At 49.7% G+C, this 13,503-nt stretch overlaps 1 protein-coding gene across 2 annotated transcripts in view; it reads left to right on the plus strand.

Annotated features, from left to right (window-relative positions):
• The window catches only part of LOC149358743 (uncharacterized), a 297,550-nt gene that overhangs the window by 109,323 nt on the left and 174,724 nt on the right, over nucleotides 1-13,503 (plus strand). The window contains exons 1-2 of one of the 2 annotated variants that reach the window (XM_089570925.1): nucleotides 4,817-4,862; nucleotides 11,522-11,601. In XM_089570925.1, coding sequence (XP_089427051.1) covers nucleotides 11,540-11,601 — 62 coding nt within the window. In that variant the 5' untranslated portion in view covers nucleotides 4,817-4,862; nucleotides 11,522-11,539. Of the gene's footprint in view, nucleotides 1-4,816; nucleotides 4,863-11,521; nucleotides 11,602-13,503 lie in introns of those variants that run through there. The other variant, XM_089570924.1, reaches the window with a different exon arrangement.

The raw sequence follows: 13,503 nt of genomic DNA on the forward strand, positions 1-13,503 counted from the left end.
TCTGTCGCCTGAAGGAAGTCTCTAAAAGCAAGCAGAGCGCATGTCTATACTAATGCTTGTGCTACGCGTTCGAGCTTCTAGCTGCCATTGCTGAACCGCTAAGCCATAAAGCGTGTTTGCTGATCTTAGAAATGTCGCAGTGCCTTTAAAGGAATGCTTTTATTTACGGGAGTAGCGTAAGATACCGTTGCGAGAGACCAATGAACGCAGCGACATAAAAAAAAAAAAAACGTTTGGACAACGCGCCAAGGCACCAGTTGCATATTAAAATGGGAATGGAGACGGCCGTCAAGTTTTCGATAGGCAAACCATGCAAAACTACATTTTTTCGACACGGAATGCCCCAGAAATGCATTACACTAATAAGACCCCCCTCCCCAACCGTCCCCTCCAGGAGGCACCCATAAATCCGCTCATATAAGCCACTTACTTCATAAGTACCTAAAAGGCTACCTTTCGTGTTATTCCACAATGTAGTGCAGAACTTGCTTTTCATATAGCGTTCAGCTGCTGATTTTTTTTTCCCATTTTCTTGCTAGATGACCACTTCATATTCGCAGGGTTCACTTTTTCGCCGCGTAATCTTTATGTCTGTAGCGCTCAAAGCTTATATTCGCTCTCCTGAAGGGCGCGGACCTTCACTATTGAAAAAAAAAAAAAAACCCGCTGAAAATCCCCGTCGGTACAGGCGGGCCGCAGTCTGTCTTCTCAACGGATTAAGCGAGAAGTACGGGAGTCAGTAAATCTTTGCACCGATCGAGTCTCGCATCCGCCTTCTTCGCGCTTCTCACGACTGTCGGAAACGCAGAAATGGAGCAAAGGAGAAGTATTCAGGGGTTTCCTCTCGCCGCAAGACCCCCCCCCCCCCCCCTCTAAAAAAGAAAACAAAAAAGCGAAGCAGCGGTTTAAAAGGGATGAGCTGGCCGAGAGGGGAGAGTAACGTAGTATAGGCGGCGCCGCAGGTCGCGACGCCCTGGAATCTGTACAACCACACGTAGAACTCACTCGATCGAAATGGCATTGGGCCATACACGGCGCAGAAAAAAAAAACAAAAATAAAACTGAAAAGCGAGATGATAATAAAAGCGCCAAGATATATGAAAAAGGATTGAGAAGCGAAAGTCAAGCGTCGTATATAAAGGGGACCCGTTTATGTCGCCGCGCCTCTATTAGGAGCGCCAGAAGTGATCGCACCCTCGGAGCAGCCTCTATCACCGCCTGCTTTCGGCCGAGCAATGGCTTTTCGCGGCGTGGCGCCGATAAGCGGCCGTGTAAGCTGCGAGAAATGGCTCGCTGCGTGTTGCTCTTTTGGGCGGGAAGGACAGAAAGAGCGACGAAATAGAAGAAGAGGCCAGAAGTGCACGAAGGAGAGAGGATGCGGTTCTTCGAACCACCCATTTTTCTTTTTTTTTTCGGCCGAATGCTCTTTGGGAGACTGTCTCGAAATCGGGAAAAATGGGGCCAAGTGCTCTTTTTCTCGAGGGACGCTTTGCCGCGCTTGCGGTTCCCGCAAGTTCGACAACGCGCTCTCTTGCGTGTTATGTGTGGGGTGCTACGTTTCTCCGTCTATGCAGTTCCGGTGATATTTTGTGTTGTTACTTGAGAGATGCGTGTGGTGTAGGCATGTTGGTTGGGCCGGAAAGCTTTGATTTACCCGCATTCACCGTGACTCTTGTCGTCGAGATGCGCCTTGCTTATCTCAGGGCACTTTTAGGCTTTTACCAACCGAATGTTGTGTTGGAGGTTGTAAGGGGGAAAGGGGTGAGTCCTATTCTTATCTTTCGTTTTTCTTGTTAGCAAATTTGTGGCTTTCACTGTGAACCTGTGAAGTGATCTAAGCGCTGTTGAACGTTCTTTAATCCACGTGAATTTCTGCACGTATAGACTGCTTCTTCGTTTTCGCCTGCGCGAAAGCTACTTCTCAAAATTCTATCTCGAATTCGCCCTCGGCCTTTAAAGGCGATGGAATAGCTAGAGAGCAAGCACTCAGAAGTTAAAGGGGTAGCAATGGGCGGCTTCTCACGTAAATAACTAATGTTCTCACTTATATTGCTGCGGAAATCAACGCTTTTCGCACATATTTATATCACGGGTTATTGACGCAATCCCCCCTGCCTGCCTTCCTTCGTTCATTTTCTGGGCTTCTGAGATTTTTTCCATTTCTCCGAGTTGACTGCGCATATTATCAGAGTCGAATAGGAAGGGCATTGCTCGAGAAACTCCAGATGAATGACGTGCAGCTAAAGAAGCGCTCTGGAGACCCTGTCGTTGTCAATATCCCATTTTCTTGTTCTGGCATTGCTGAAAAATAGAGATCGTGTTTCGTGTGAGCTGTTAAAACCTCGCCCTGCCGAGGTGAGTTGTCAAGCAAACCCTGTGTAGTTTTACACATGCAGTTTCACTCTGATACCGGGAGGTAAAACCTGCGCTTTCATCGTTCAACCACCACGGGAATGCCGGGAAGTGTGCATTTTAACGCGATAGCGTTAGGGAGCTCGTGTCGTCGACGACGTCGTCGTTGTCGGCGTCGTCGGCGGCGTCGTCGAAGTCGTTGACCGTGAGCGAGAAATCGATGAAAAATCCTCAGAGGAGCAACCTAGAAGGCAGGTGGGCCACCTAAGTCACGTGACCTTGTGACGTCATCACAACCTGTCCATCAGATAGGGAGCAAACTGCCCACCGTGTCAAGTGGTAGTCAAATTAATGATTGGTCGCTCGGGAACAGAAACTCTGGTGGCGCAAGGAACATCGGTGGCAGCACCTGCCATCGCAGGGCAGTGGCGCGTCGCTTAACCGCTGCACCACTGCGCCAGGAGTGGCATAAAGACTACCAGGGATCTGTGAATGTTAAGTATAGATTTACCAATTCATCATCACGTGAGAGAGCACATAAGAAACGAAAAAGTTAGCTTTAAAAGGATTTATTTCGCACACAACACGAGCTTGGCGATCGTCTTTCCGTCGAAGAAGTTAGGAACCCGCGCGAATAGTTTAGAGGCTTTGTGACTGTAGAGCTCTGCCTATTTCTGCATTTAAATCTTTATATTTAAATACACATGTAGTGTCCCAAACTGCGACGCACCAAATTTTTGCAGGCCAAGCCTCGTCAAACCGTGCTAAGTGCGAAGTTAAAACTTAAGCACTTTCTCGAGATGGCATGCAACCGGCATGCATGATACGTGTGACGGCGTAGCTGAGAAATCCAGATTAATTCCGACACTGGGGTTCTTTAGCGTGAGTCGACATCGCGCAGCAAACGGGTCTTCCTGCATTTCGTCTCCATAGAAGTGCGGTCGTCACTGCAGGGATTCGAACCCGCGCCCTCACGCTCAGTAGGAACAGAACGCCCTGGCCACTGCACCATCACGGGAGGTATTATCAAGGTGGATGAAGCGCCTTTCAAGAAACTCGCGCTAGTAGTGCGGCATATTTTGTTATGCGTGTATGTGTGTATGTGTGTGTGTGTGTGTGTGGGGGGGGGGGGTAATCTTGAGAAACTCTACTGTTCCACATCCGCTATGTCAGGCTCAATATCTCAACCATGAACGTTGCCTTTACCTCGTCACAAAGGATTGTGAGCTAATAAAGCCTGTCTTCTTTCGCGACAACGAATTCCTTTGTTGTTCAGAGATGTGTTCCCTGAAATAAACCTCTACGGCTTCTGTTATCCATGGGCTCTGCGACGGACGAGTGCGCTACTTGGAGAGACGAGTATGATGTGCAAACAAGAGCGTGTTCCAAAGAGTACTGCTGCGCTTTGAACTCCCGGCAGAGAGAAATGAAAAGTTTCGTTATCTCTGCAGGCCATTGTGCGAAGCTTCTTTTTGCCTGGCGATATAAACGAAAACGAGAAGAGATTACGAAATCGCCCGTTGGCGTACCATGTCGTGTCTGCGTTCGCTATCCACCAAGCGTCTCTAGCCGTTCCTGCCGCCATCACTTCACTGCATGGCGGCCAGGTTTAGCCAGGCACACGTGTGTTTCAGGAGACGCCGTGAGCCACAGCTACGACTCGCTAGTTCCGTACAGCACTGTTGAAGCTGGGAGCAGAAGTTTTCTCTCGTTCCCTGCGCGACAGGATGTAGTCCCACGTTCATACACACAGCCGGTTAAGCGAACCGCCGCACATTATGCGCGCGCGTTGTCGTCCAGACGTGGGAAATCCTAGCGTGGTCCAACCAAAAGCCTCCGCGGAGGAGTGGCGTGGTTTCTAAGAAAAGCCAGGTGCTGCGTCGGAGCAGTTACGAAGCGTTGTTCCAAAAATGTGTTCACTCTTCTCGCTTGCGTATTATCGGCCGTCACGGCTGCAGTTCCCACCGCGCTGCACGGAATAACCCGGACAGAACGGGTGTCCAAAGCGCGTCTCGCCGTCTACCAAGTCGCACGTCGTCTTCGTCGTCCATCGTCGGGGGGAGACAGGGGGGCGGTTGGAATCTTTGCCCACTTCGACACGCCGTCGTGGTTCGGGTGAGAACTTTCCCGCGGCCTCCGCCGTGGCCCCCACGCGAGGCAGCAAAGCCGCGCGCTCAATTGCGCGCGCTTCTCCGTTCGCGCGGGGTCGAAACGACTCCACAGCCAGCGCTCCCTTTTGTCTTTGCTCATTTATGCGCTTTATTTTGCTTTTGTTTCTGTTTCTTCTCCTTCTTCGGCTTCGTCTTCACGACTTTTCTTCTCGAGAATGCGGTGAGAACTTGCGAGACGAGCAGCTCGAAAACAAAGAGCGCGAACTGTGAGCCGCCGGCGCGTGATGCGCTCTGTCGGGCGTGTTTTCGTGTGAAGAGAGCTGCGCATGCCCAGTTGTAGGTATACAGCTGCGTCCTGCTCAACGTCGTCGCACGCGTCGCGAGGAACAAAGGAGAGAAGTAAGACGCCGGTTGTTTATTTTTTCTTCTTGCATTTATTTTTCGACTTGTTTGACCGGTGCTTCGCGTCCGATTTTCCGATTTCTGACCGTGAGCTTATCCTAGGCATCACTTGCTCGCGTAATGAGGGGCTATGCTGAGCTAGAATCATATTTCAAACGTGAAATGTGTACCAGAGCGCTTTCCTGACACGTCTAGAATGCTGCGAGAGGTCGGAGTTCTTGGTCTATATTTTTGAAAATTCGGTTGACTTCTTTCGTTGTTTATTTTGAAGCGCAGCTTTCTTGAGGGTATTTTTTTTGCGGTTATTAATATTTGTGCGTGATGTAGTTTTTTGTTTGATGATATACTGTGGTATTCTCATCAGGTAAAAAGTCAGAGTCTATCTCACGAGCACGACCAACCGATTTACCTTTAATTACGCACCTATGTTCGTACTTAGAGCTTTGCTTACAGAAGAAAGTGCTATCGCCACAAACAAAAAAGTAAAGGAACTTAAATCATGAAGCCGAGGGTCAAAAATGCAAGTGGAAGTGTCTTAAAACTCATCTGTCATGTTATAGTTGACTTGATGCCCTTGGTTAAGCAAGAGGGCGGTACATCAGGTTACATCACATGAATGACTTATCTCAGTGCACCGTTGTGGTAGTCAGAACAGGAAACTTTTTTCTTTTTTTTGCTTTGACGCTTATGCGTGATTTTGCGCTTGTGTTAATGCATGCAGCACAGGGACCTACTTACGCAAGTAACTGCCCTAAGAGTGTGATGATGGTTATCAAACATCACTTCGCTAGCAGACGCCGAGGAGGTGGAGTCAAGGCGTGTAAGGTAGCGAAACAGTGCCGTAAAAACGCACAACTGCGCTAATTAAACAGCACCAGTACCTCACCACGCCCTTGGCTTCTCTACTTTGTTAATTTCTTCCTTTGACTGAGTACAACCCCTACTCGATAGCCGGGTACCTGAGATGTACGTGTCAGTGACTACTGACCTTTCTCGGTTAAATGTGAATTTGGAAAATTGGTTTCGGCGTCAGTTTTATCGTTTTGTTTTCGATTTAAATAAAAAAAAACAAGTTTCGATTTCGATTTTAAAAAGCCCGACCCCTAGTTATAGTTGATGAGAAGAGTTTCTGAAAGCGTGACCAGACATGCTGCAAGAGGTCCCTCCAACTACGAATGAGTCACATGTGCTCTAAGAATAGCTGTAATGTTTTCTTTTAGTTATAGAGGCAGGAAAATGTGGAGGCCGAGGGCAAACTCTTAAGTTTGATTCCGGAAGATTGCTTCACCGAGAAAGCACGTACATTTGTCTGTCCCCAATTATCTTTCCCGAAGAGAGCCGTTACACCTAATGGCTGAATAATCGCTTCTCAGCCGGGCATATCTGCGACTAATTTCTCAGTTTTTTTTTCTTTTTTATCGATTTTTTTTTCGAACCCCAAATGTGTTTGCGACTTGATCATGGACTGCGCGTGAGTCTCTTTGCACTCTTCTTTGGCGTTTCTCTTGTCTTAGTTCATCCTTAACAAACCTTCTGCAATAGCCTATCCCATGCGCTTTGCATCCGCTTTGTCATTATAGGATCTATGTACTCAAGCCATAATGGTCGCCATTTTGGCGTCCACGCAGCACGGCGAAGGGCTACGGTGCGTGTCTAATCGGGCTTATCCCCCCTCCTCCGGTCTGCACCGCTGAAGCTAGGCGGTGAACACCAAAATGGCGCCCGTGACGTTATATCAATACCTCCTATTGGGTTTCTCCCGATTTACGGGATCTCCCTTAGCCCGTTAGGACACAGTTCTGAGTCCATTTTCGATCCCTGCAGCGCTAACTGAAATCTGGTTTAATAAACCTACGATGAGAGTAAGGAATGGGTCTAGAGCAAAGCACGAAGCTGTCTGCAGCCAGCTCATGCTCGCAGCCTTCCACGTAGCCGCACACCCTTTGCCCTCGTTGCTGTAAAGCGTGGGGCGCTCTGGAAGTCACGCCGAGGGAAGTCACGTGGGCCGTGGGGACGGCTGTCGTCAACGGCTCCGACGTTCCCAGAACGGAGCTCTCGCGCCGTCCTAAATTGCCTGGGTCGTCCGGGTGGTGGTGGCAGAGGTCGCTGTCGCCCGTCGCTGCATGCCGACAGCTTTCGTGCTGTGGGAGGAGGATGCACGGTCGCCGCCTGTTCGCTCGTTCCGAGCTTCCTGTCTTTGAGTTTTGTCGGTTGCCAGTTTCCACTTTTTATTTGCGCAAGCTTATATACTGTAATCAGGCGCCCCTTCCCTCCCTCTTTTTAATGCGGCATCATTAGACTCCGCACTCCGCAAAAATGGTGACGTGTGCAAAGAAATTCGCTGATTGGTCGAGATGGGTCATGTGACCAGGTGATATCATCACAACTTGCCCGCCGGAGCTGGTAGCAATCGTACCACCGGATTGTGAACAACCTGCCCACCGTTGCAGGTGGGAACTCAAATAATGATTGGTTGAGAGATAGGTCACGTGACCTGGTGACCTCATCACAACCTGTACAGGAAGAAAGATGAAATAGAGGCAAGAAAAAATGACAAGAATAACCGGTTAGCACCGGAAACCAAGCACAGAAACACCAAAGTAGCAACAGTGTGAATCTCTAATGCCATCACATTCCACTCTGAAGTTGCGTTAAATGTCCCCAAGTAATCGTTTTTTTTTTCCTTTCTTGTTCTTGATTGCACGGCATCGCAGTCATTAACTGCAGCGCGTGCAGGTAATGAACCACAGCTTTCACTTCTAAGATATTTTTATCTCGAACCGTACCCCTGCTGTTGCATGAACCACCAGCGCAAAATGGCGGTATGAACAGCAGTCAAGAATGCACGGGTTAAGGTTCCAGTGCCTAACGCTTGAGATAAATGGCAGAGGCTTTGAGTGCTTTTGCGCCACCAAAATACCTGTATGCGACGGTGCCGAACCGCTATACCCAGTGTTATCGCCGCTTCTCAGTCTGAAGCCAGACTTTCGAACGCAAGCAAGCAACAGAATCGCTTCCTAAACTCGCCAATAGTGTTTACATTCGAATGTGATGAAGAAAAATACAATAACGCATGTAGAAACGAAGATAAATAAGGGGCTGCCGCTACTGAGCAAAACAACAATGATATTCAGTTTCGCTGCCTGCTTCCTCTACAAGGCGTTTAGAGGGACCAGGCAAACCTTCGAAAATAGTATACGCCTTCACCTACGCGTGTTACGCACGCTGCACGATCGTAGGCACCGCTACTCAACATGTACGACATGTTTAAGAAAATAAAAAGAAAGAAATGATAGGTCTCCAACTCTCCGGTCTGATCCGGCGTGCCTATTGTCGCGAAACGTAAACAGAGCTCTCTCTGCCGGCTGTCTGACTCCGGGGCAGCGTTCATCATACGCCGCGAAGAGGCGAAAAAGCTTCGCTAAGTCCCTTCGCACACGGCTCTCAGAGTCCCAGTCTCCAGATACCGGCGGAACAGACAGCCATAGGCTCGGGGGCGCGCTGGCTGTGTCGGAATGTTTTGCCGATGTTGCCACAGCGCCCCCTCGCGTTCGCAGGAGAAGAAACAGGAGCTGCGTAGCTGGCTTTCTCCCCGTAGTCTGGCCGGAGGCTTTTCCCCAATACTATACGGCTGGGTGCCGTGCGGGGAAGCGGACCGCTTACGCCGGCCGAATGTTTGCCGTGTAAACACGATTTCTGTCGGCACTTTCGCTCGCCGGACTTCTGACTGCATGGGGCTCACATTCTTGCCTCCATCCTACTCCCCGAAGCGACTTCTCCTGCCGTTCGCATCTTTGGTTTCTGCCTTTGCGCTTGTTCTGTGTATGTCTACCTCTGCGACGCCTTTTTACCTTTTTTTTTTCTTTCTCTCCCGTTCTTTTCCTTTTCTTCCTTCTATCCTCTTCTTTTTCTTGTCATCCGGCGTGTGTATGTGCTGCAGCGGGGATAGCGCAGTCCGCATGAGGCGAGCTGTACGAACGTGGGACGTGACTGGAAGAAGCCGGGAAGGCACACACGCACGTACACACGCAAGACTGGAAGTTTCCGATCTGTGTTTGCTCCCGATTGTGAGCGCGGGCAAGAGCGCCACCACGTCTCGCAATCGCTCCAGCCCTCGGTCGCTGTGTTAGACCCAGAGCTCGACGAGGTTATAGAATCAGGGGCCGACACACGTACGTTCGTGTACGTACGCTGCGCACATCGTCTTCTTTCCTATCGGTGTTATATATATATTTCTGCCGCGTTATTTCTTGCAGCGGCGAATGAACGGACGCGTTCGGACGTCCTTTCCCCATCGGGGCTCTATAGGAAAGACGTTAGCCAGAATCGGCGGGACTGCCAAAAAGGGGAGCAAGATGTATGGCGAAATGAAAGGACGAGAACTGAAGCCGAACGTCGGCTGTAAGAGGGAGAGAAGGAAGGGGAAAGGTGATGTGGAGGGTTTGGGTGAGGGGAAGAGGAACGGGCCTGATACAGGAATTGCAATCACGGCACGATTATTGTCCACGCGTCTCGGTTCATCCTCCTCCGCTGCTTTCTCTCAGGCTGAGCAAACGCCGTCCTTTGGCCGGACGAGATTACGTGTTCGGCTGTGCCGCTGTTATTTTCTCTTTTCTTTTTTTGCGTCCTCTACTTCTGTTCTGGATGAGAACGATTCGGTTCGTCGGAGGATGTCGTTGTCCACGCTGACGCCTTGAAGACGGGGTAAATGACGTTGATTGTGTTTTGTTGCTTATCGGTTGTCTTTGAGAACGTACGCCGTTTTGTTTTTTTCTGGTTACCCTCATTTTTTCTTCTTTTTGCTTTTTTTGGGGCCTTCATTGGATGGCCTGAAAAAGGCGATTGCAGCCTTTCTGCGATGAAAGTGAAAAGATGAGAAAATTGATCTCCCGTTCTCATCGTGGGGGCCCCGATTTATGGGCCGTTTTCGGGTGTGCGTCCCAATAGCTTCATTGCGTCTGAAGTGGGAACGCAATGAGTGTGTGCGGCTTGGTCGTTGCTCGAACCGTGCGGCGAGGGCGAAGACGATCTAATGAAAAGCGGCGCTGACACGTCTCCGCCTGTGTTGAGCAATACCTAATACAAGGGGGTCGTTTCACCGAAACCGTTTCTGGCGTTTTATCCGCTTCTGATTGCAAGTGTAGGCGTAAAGGCGTCGATCTGGAATCCCTCTGTTGTACGGGGACAACGCAATTTTCTCGGCTACATTCTTGCTTCAGTACTTGCAGTTGAAGCTTTAACGAAAAAGAATTACATTTTTGTCTCGGAAAAAAAAAAAGATATATCGGACGCTAAATCTAATTCTCAGGCGAGTTGCTGCATATTCGCCGAGGCGACTAAAGATAAATGCGTCTGAATAATAGTCATGATGTACCGACACGTCTTGTCGGGCACTCATCATTTTGCTCACAGCGCAACAAGAACAGGACACGAGATGAAAGAGTGCCACAAACAAGCGCTGACTATCAACTGGTTTTTATTGAAGAACGAAAGGCGTATATTAAAGCACTTATCAGGGCAATAGAAGTTATCCGGAAGGCACGTGACAGGTCAGATAACTGAATTCCCTCTCGGATAATGCAATGGAAGGGCTACTGATGCACATCGTACCCTTGTGGTGAATATAGAAGGCCTGCATTATCTCGCGTGTTACTTTATCGCTGTGTCGTGACAGGATGCGCGTGTTCTTGCAATCAGGAACGCATTTGCACTCCTTGCATCGAAACGTAGACTGGGCTCTCCTTCCTGCGTAATCTTTCTTGCATTGGCAGTTCTTGCAGTGGGCGCCTGTGTTGGAAAGGGATGATTTTCTCTTGTGTTCTCATGCTCCATTAGACGCTTATTGACACACATGCCAGTTTGGCCAATGTACTATCGCGCTGTATGACTTGCAACGCGCATCAGGTAGTACGAGCTGATGTCACGAAGCAATGCCAGTCGGGCGCTGCTGCGAAGTTCTGCATATAGCTGCCGAGCAGCGTGCCCGCATGTCTGGTACTGTGCAGCACAGCGTATTCTTTTTCTGTCATGCACATACCAGGAGAAGGCGGCCGCCAGAGCGTTGCAGGTCACTCTGATCGCGACTGTACATGTCACCGCATGGGAAGGGGCACTGATATACCACCCCCACCTCGCAGAGTACCGACGGCGACACATGACGCACCTGGCAAGCACCCATCTTGCCGTCTTCAGTAAAAACCGGTTAATAGCCAGCGCTTGTTTGCGTCACTCTTTCGTCTGGTGTCCCGTTCTTGTTGCGCTGTGAGCGAAATGATGAATACTTACCAACTCGCCCAAATTTCCGCCTTGTCGGGCACGCCTCCCTTGAGGCACTCTGCGCATCGTAAAGGTTCGCGCCATTTGCGCCATGTACCCTCGTTTTGCTTTGTTTATTCGTGCTCTGTATATCTTTTTGCGATGCGTGCCACTGAATCCTAGTTGTCGTCGCGTTTTATTGAGCACAGCGCTGGTGCGATTTGTGCGTTAACGGTGTTCACGCTGAAGAGGCGCGTCTTTCACGCGGTATGATCTGCGTCGACTTTTTGCGTGTAAACCTGCGCAAGTTTGGCACCGCTCGTGTTTATACTTTGCATGATGAGCGTAGCAGTGTTCGTCAGTGAATATCGCAGTGTCCTCATGATCCCTTTTCCCTGCAGGCTGACCGCCGGAGTACCATGGACGGACCTTGCCAGAAGTGCGTGGGCCAGTGTAACGGATATGCACCGCATTTCTGGAGGTGAGTACGGCGACTTTTCTTTTCGTGCTCGGGATCTCGTCGCAGCGCGCTCACCACCACGAAGACGAGGGCGTCAGCTTTTCGACGCGATAACGTGAAGTATTTGGGGCTGTTATCGCCGAGGCTCGCGAACGAACGACCGCGCAAACCGTGCGAAGGACTTTCAACGTCTAGAAATGCTTTAAGCCTGCGAGACTTGAGCGTTTTGAGACGACGGAGGCCCATTTCGCGATCTGCGAACCTGTTTGCTGTTTCGGAATATCTAGAGGTTTGAGTTGCTCACTGAGAACGAGTTCACTTAAGGCTTATTAGGACGTTGAACAGCGAAGTATTTGACGCAAAGAGGCGTGGGATGCGGTATACCTGAGATAGCGACCTGGACGCCTGTTTTTCAGCCACAGCCTGAAACAATGCAAGGGGAAAATTTTTGTTCCGCAGTCGAAATATTTCGTTTACACTTGTTCACCCACCCCTACAGAGAACATAGGGTGGCAATAACAAGTTTTGCTTGGCGCATGTACAGAATCTCGCGTGATGGCCAACACATTGTCGACACGCTGCAAACTATGCAGTAAGGAAGCAAATACTTGTTTTGGTTTAAAGAGTAGGCTATCGGCACCTAATTTTGGTGGCGTGTTTTCTTCCATAACGATGCGGAAGACACTACCATGCAAGAATCACCATGCCTCATGTGATGTATAACCACTCTTTGACGTCACAGCCATCGTTCGGCTGTTGAAACCGCAGCAGCACGAGAAAGAAGTTCGATTAAAGTTTGTTTAGCGGTCGTAGGAGGATACACGTGGCAATGCGTGTATAATGTTGCCTTACGCCTCATTACAAAGAATAAAACACGACCGAAAAATTAGGCGTCTATACTTCTTTCAGTTTTTACCCTATGGTTCGACGCTCGCGCTGTCTGGATGCATTACTAGACAGCTGAAAGTACGGCCCTTCAGAGATTACGGTTTACGGCTTGAAGTCGCGAATCGTCATGCTCGGCACCATGATTTCAAGCTAAACGGCGTTAAGAACATATTTCCTAATCCTCCTTTCCTCTTTCTCGTGCGAGCAAACCCAATACAACGCGACGGTTTCGGTGTGGCAGTTTCTTCTGTCGAACTTTAGCTTTCTATTCTATTCTCGTCGGGCAGTCCATCTCAGTTTATAAAAGCACAAAGAAGAAAATTATTACGCAAGTGCGCACGCTTGGACAGCGCACTTCGGATGCCTTAAAATTATTTTCGCAAGGCGTCTGAGTGCGGAGTTAAGAAACGCTTTCTTATCAGAGTGAAATGCTTTGGAACAATCTGTATGGGGCAGATGGAGAAAAAGAAAGAAAGGGAAAGGGTGTGTGGGGGAGGTGCGAAGAAGAAATGACGTGCCGTGTTCCTGCGCAGTCTCGAGGTCGTCTCGTAATTTAGCTAATATACTCGCCAGCGCCACCGCCTCCAGCCGCGCGGCGGGCCGTGAACTCCCGAAGCGGCCAGCGCGCACGCACCTCGCTACACCCTGCCTCGCTAGTTGGGTGCAGCGCCGAAAGAACCTGAGCCCTGTGGCCGTGTGTTCCGTCCAATCAGGAGGGATGACGCGTTTTACGCAACTACCACCCACCGCATCGCCGAATCGATTGGGTATTCTCCGAGCGGCGACCGTGTTTAATTTCAGGGGCGCAAGGTATACTTTTTGGTTGCGGAAACTAACTCATCTCGAGAATATTTAAGTCTTTTTGGGCGTAGAGTCAGCGAGCGCTCATACAACTGGTGGGCTCGTCGGCCAAGGCCACTGGGGTCCTGGACTGAGGACTCGAACCACCAGCTCAGTCAGCACCTTTTTTTTTTGCTCATTAAAGGTTTTCCTCCTCCTCCTCAGTTTTTGTATGAACAAATTTGTTCTTCGCGC

Source organism: Amblyomma mixtum, chromosome 2, assembly GCF_055824585.1.
Source record: "Amblyomma mixtum isolate Tamu chromosome 2, ASM5582458v1, whole genome shotgun sequence".
Classification (NCBI taxonomy): domain Eukaryota; kingdom Metazoa; phylum Arthropoda; class Arachnida; order Ixodida; family Ixodidae; genus Amblyomma; species Amblyomma mixtum.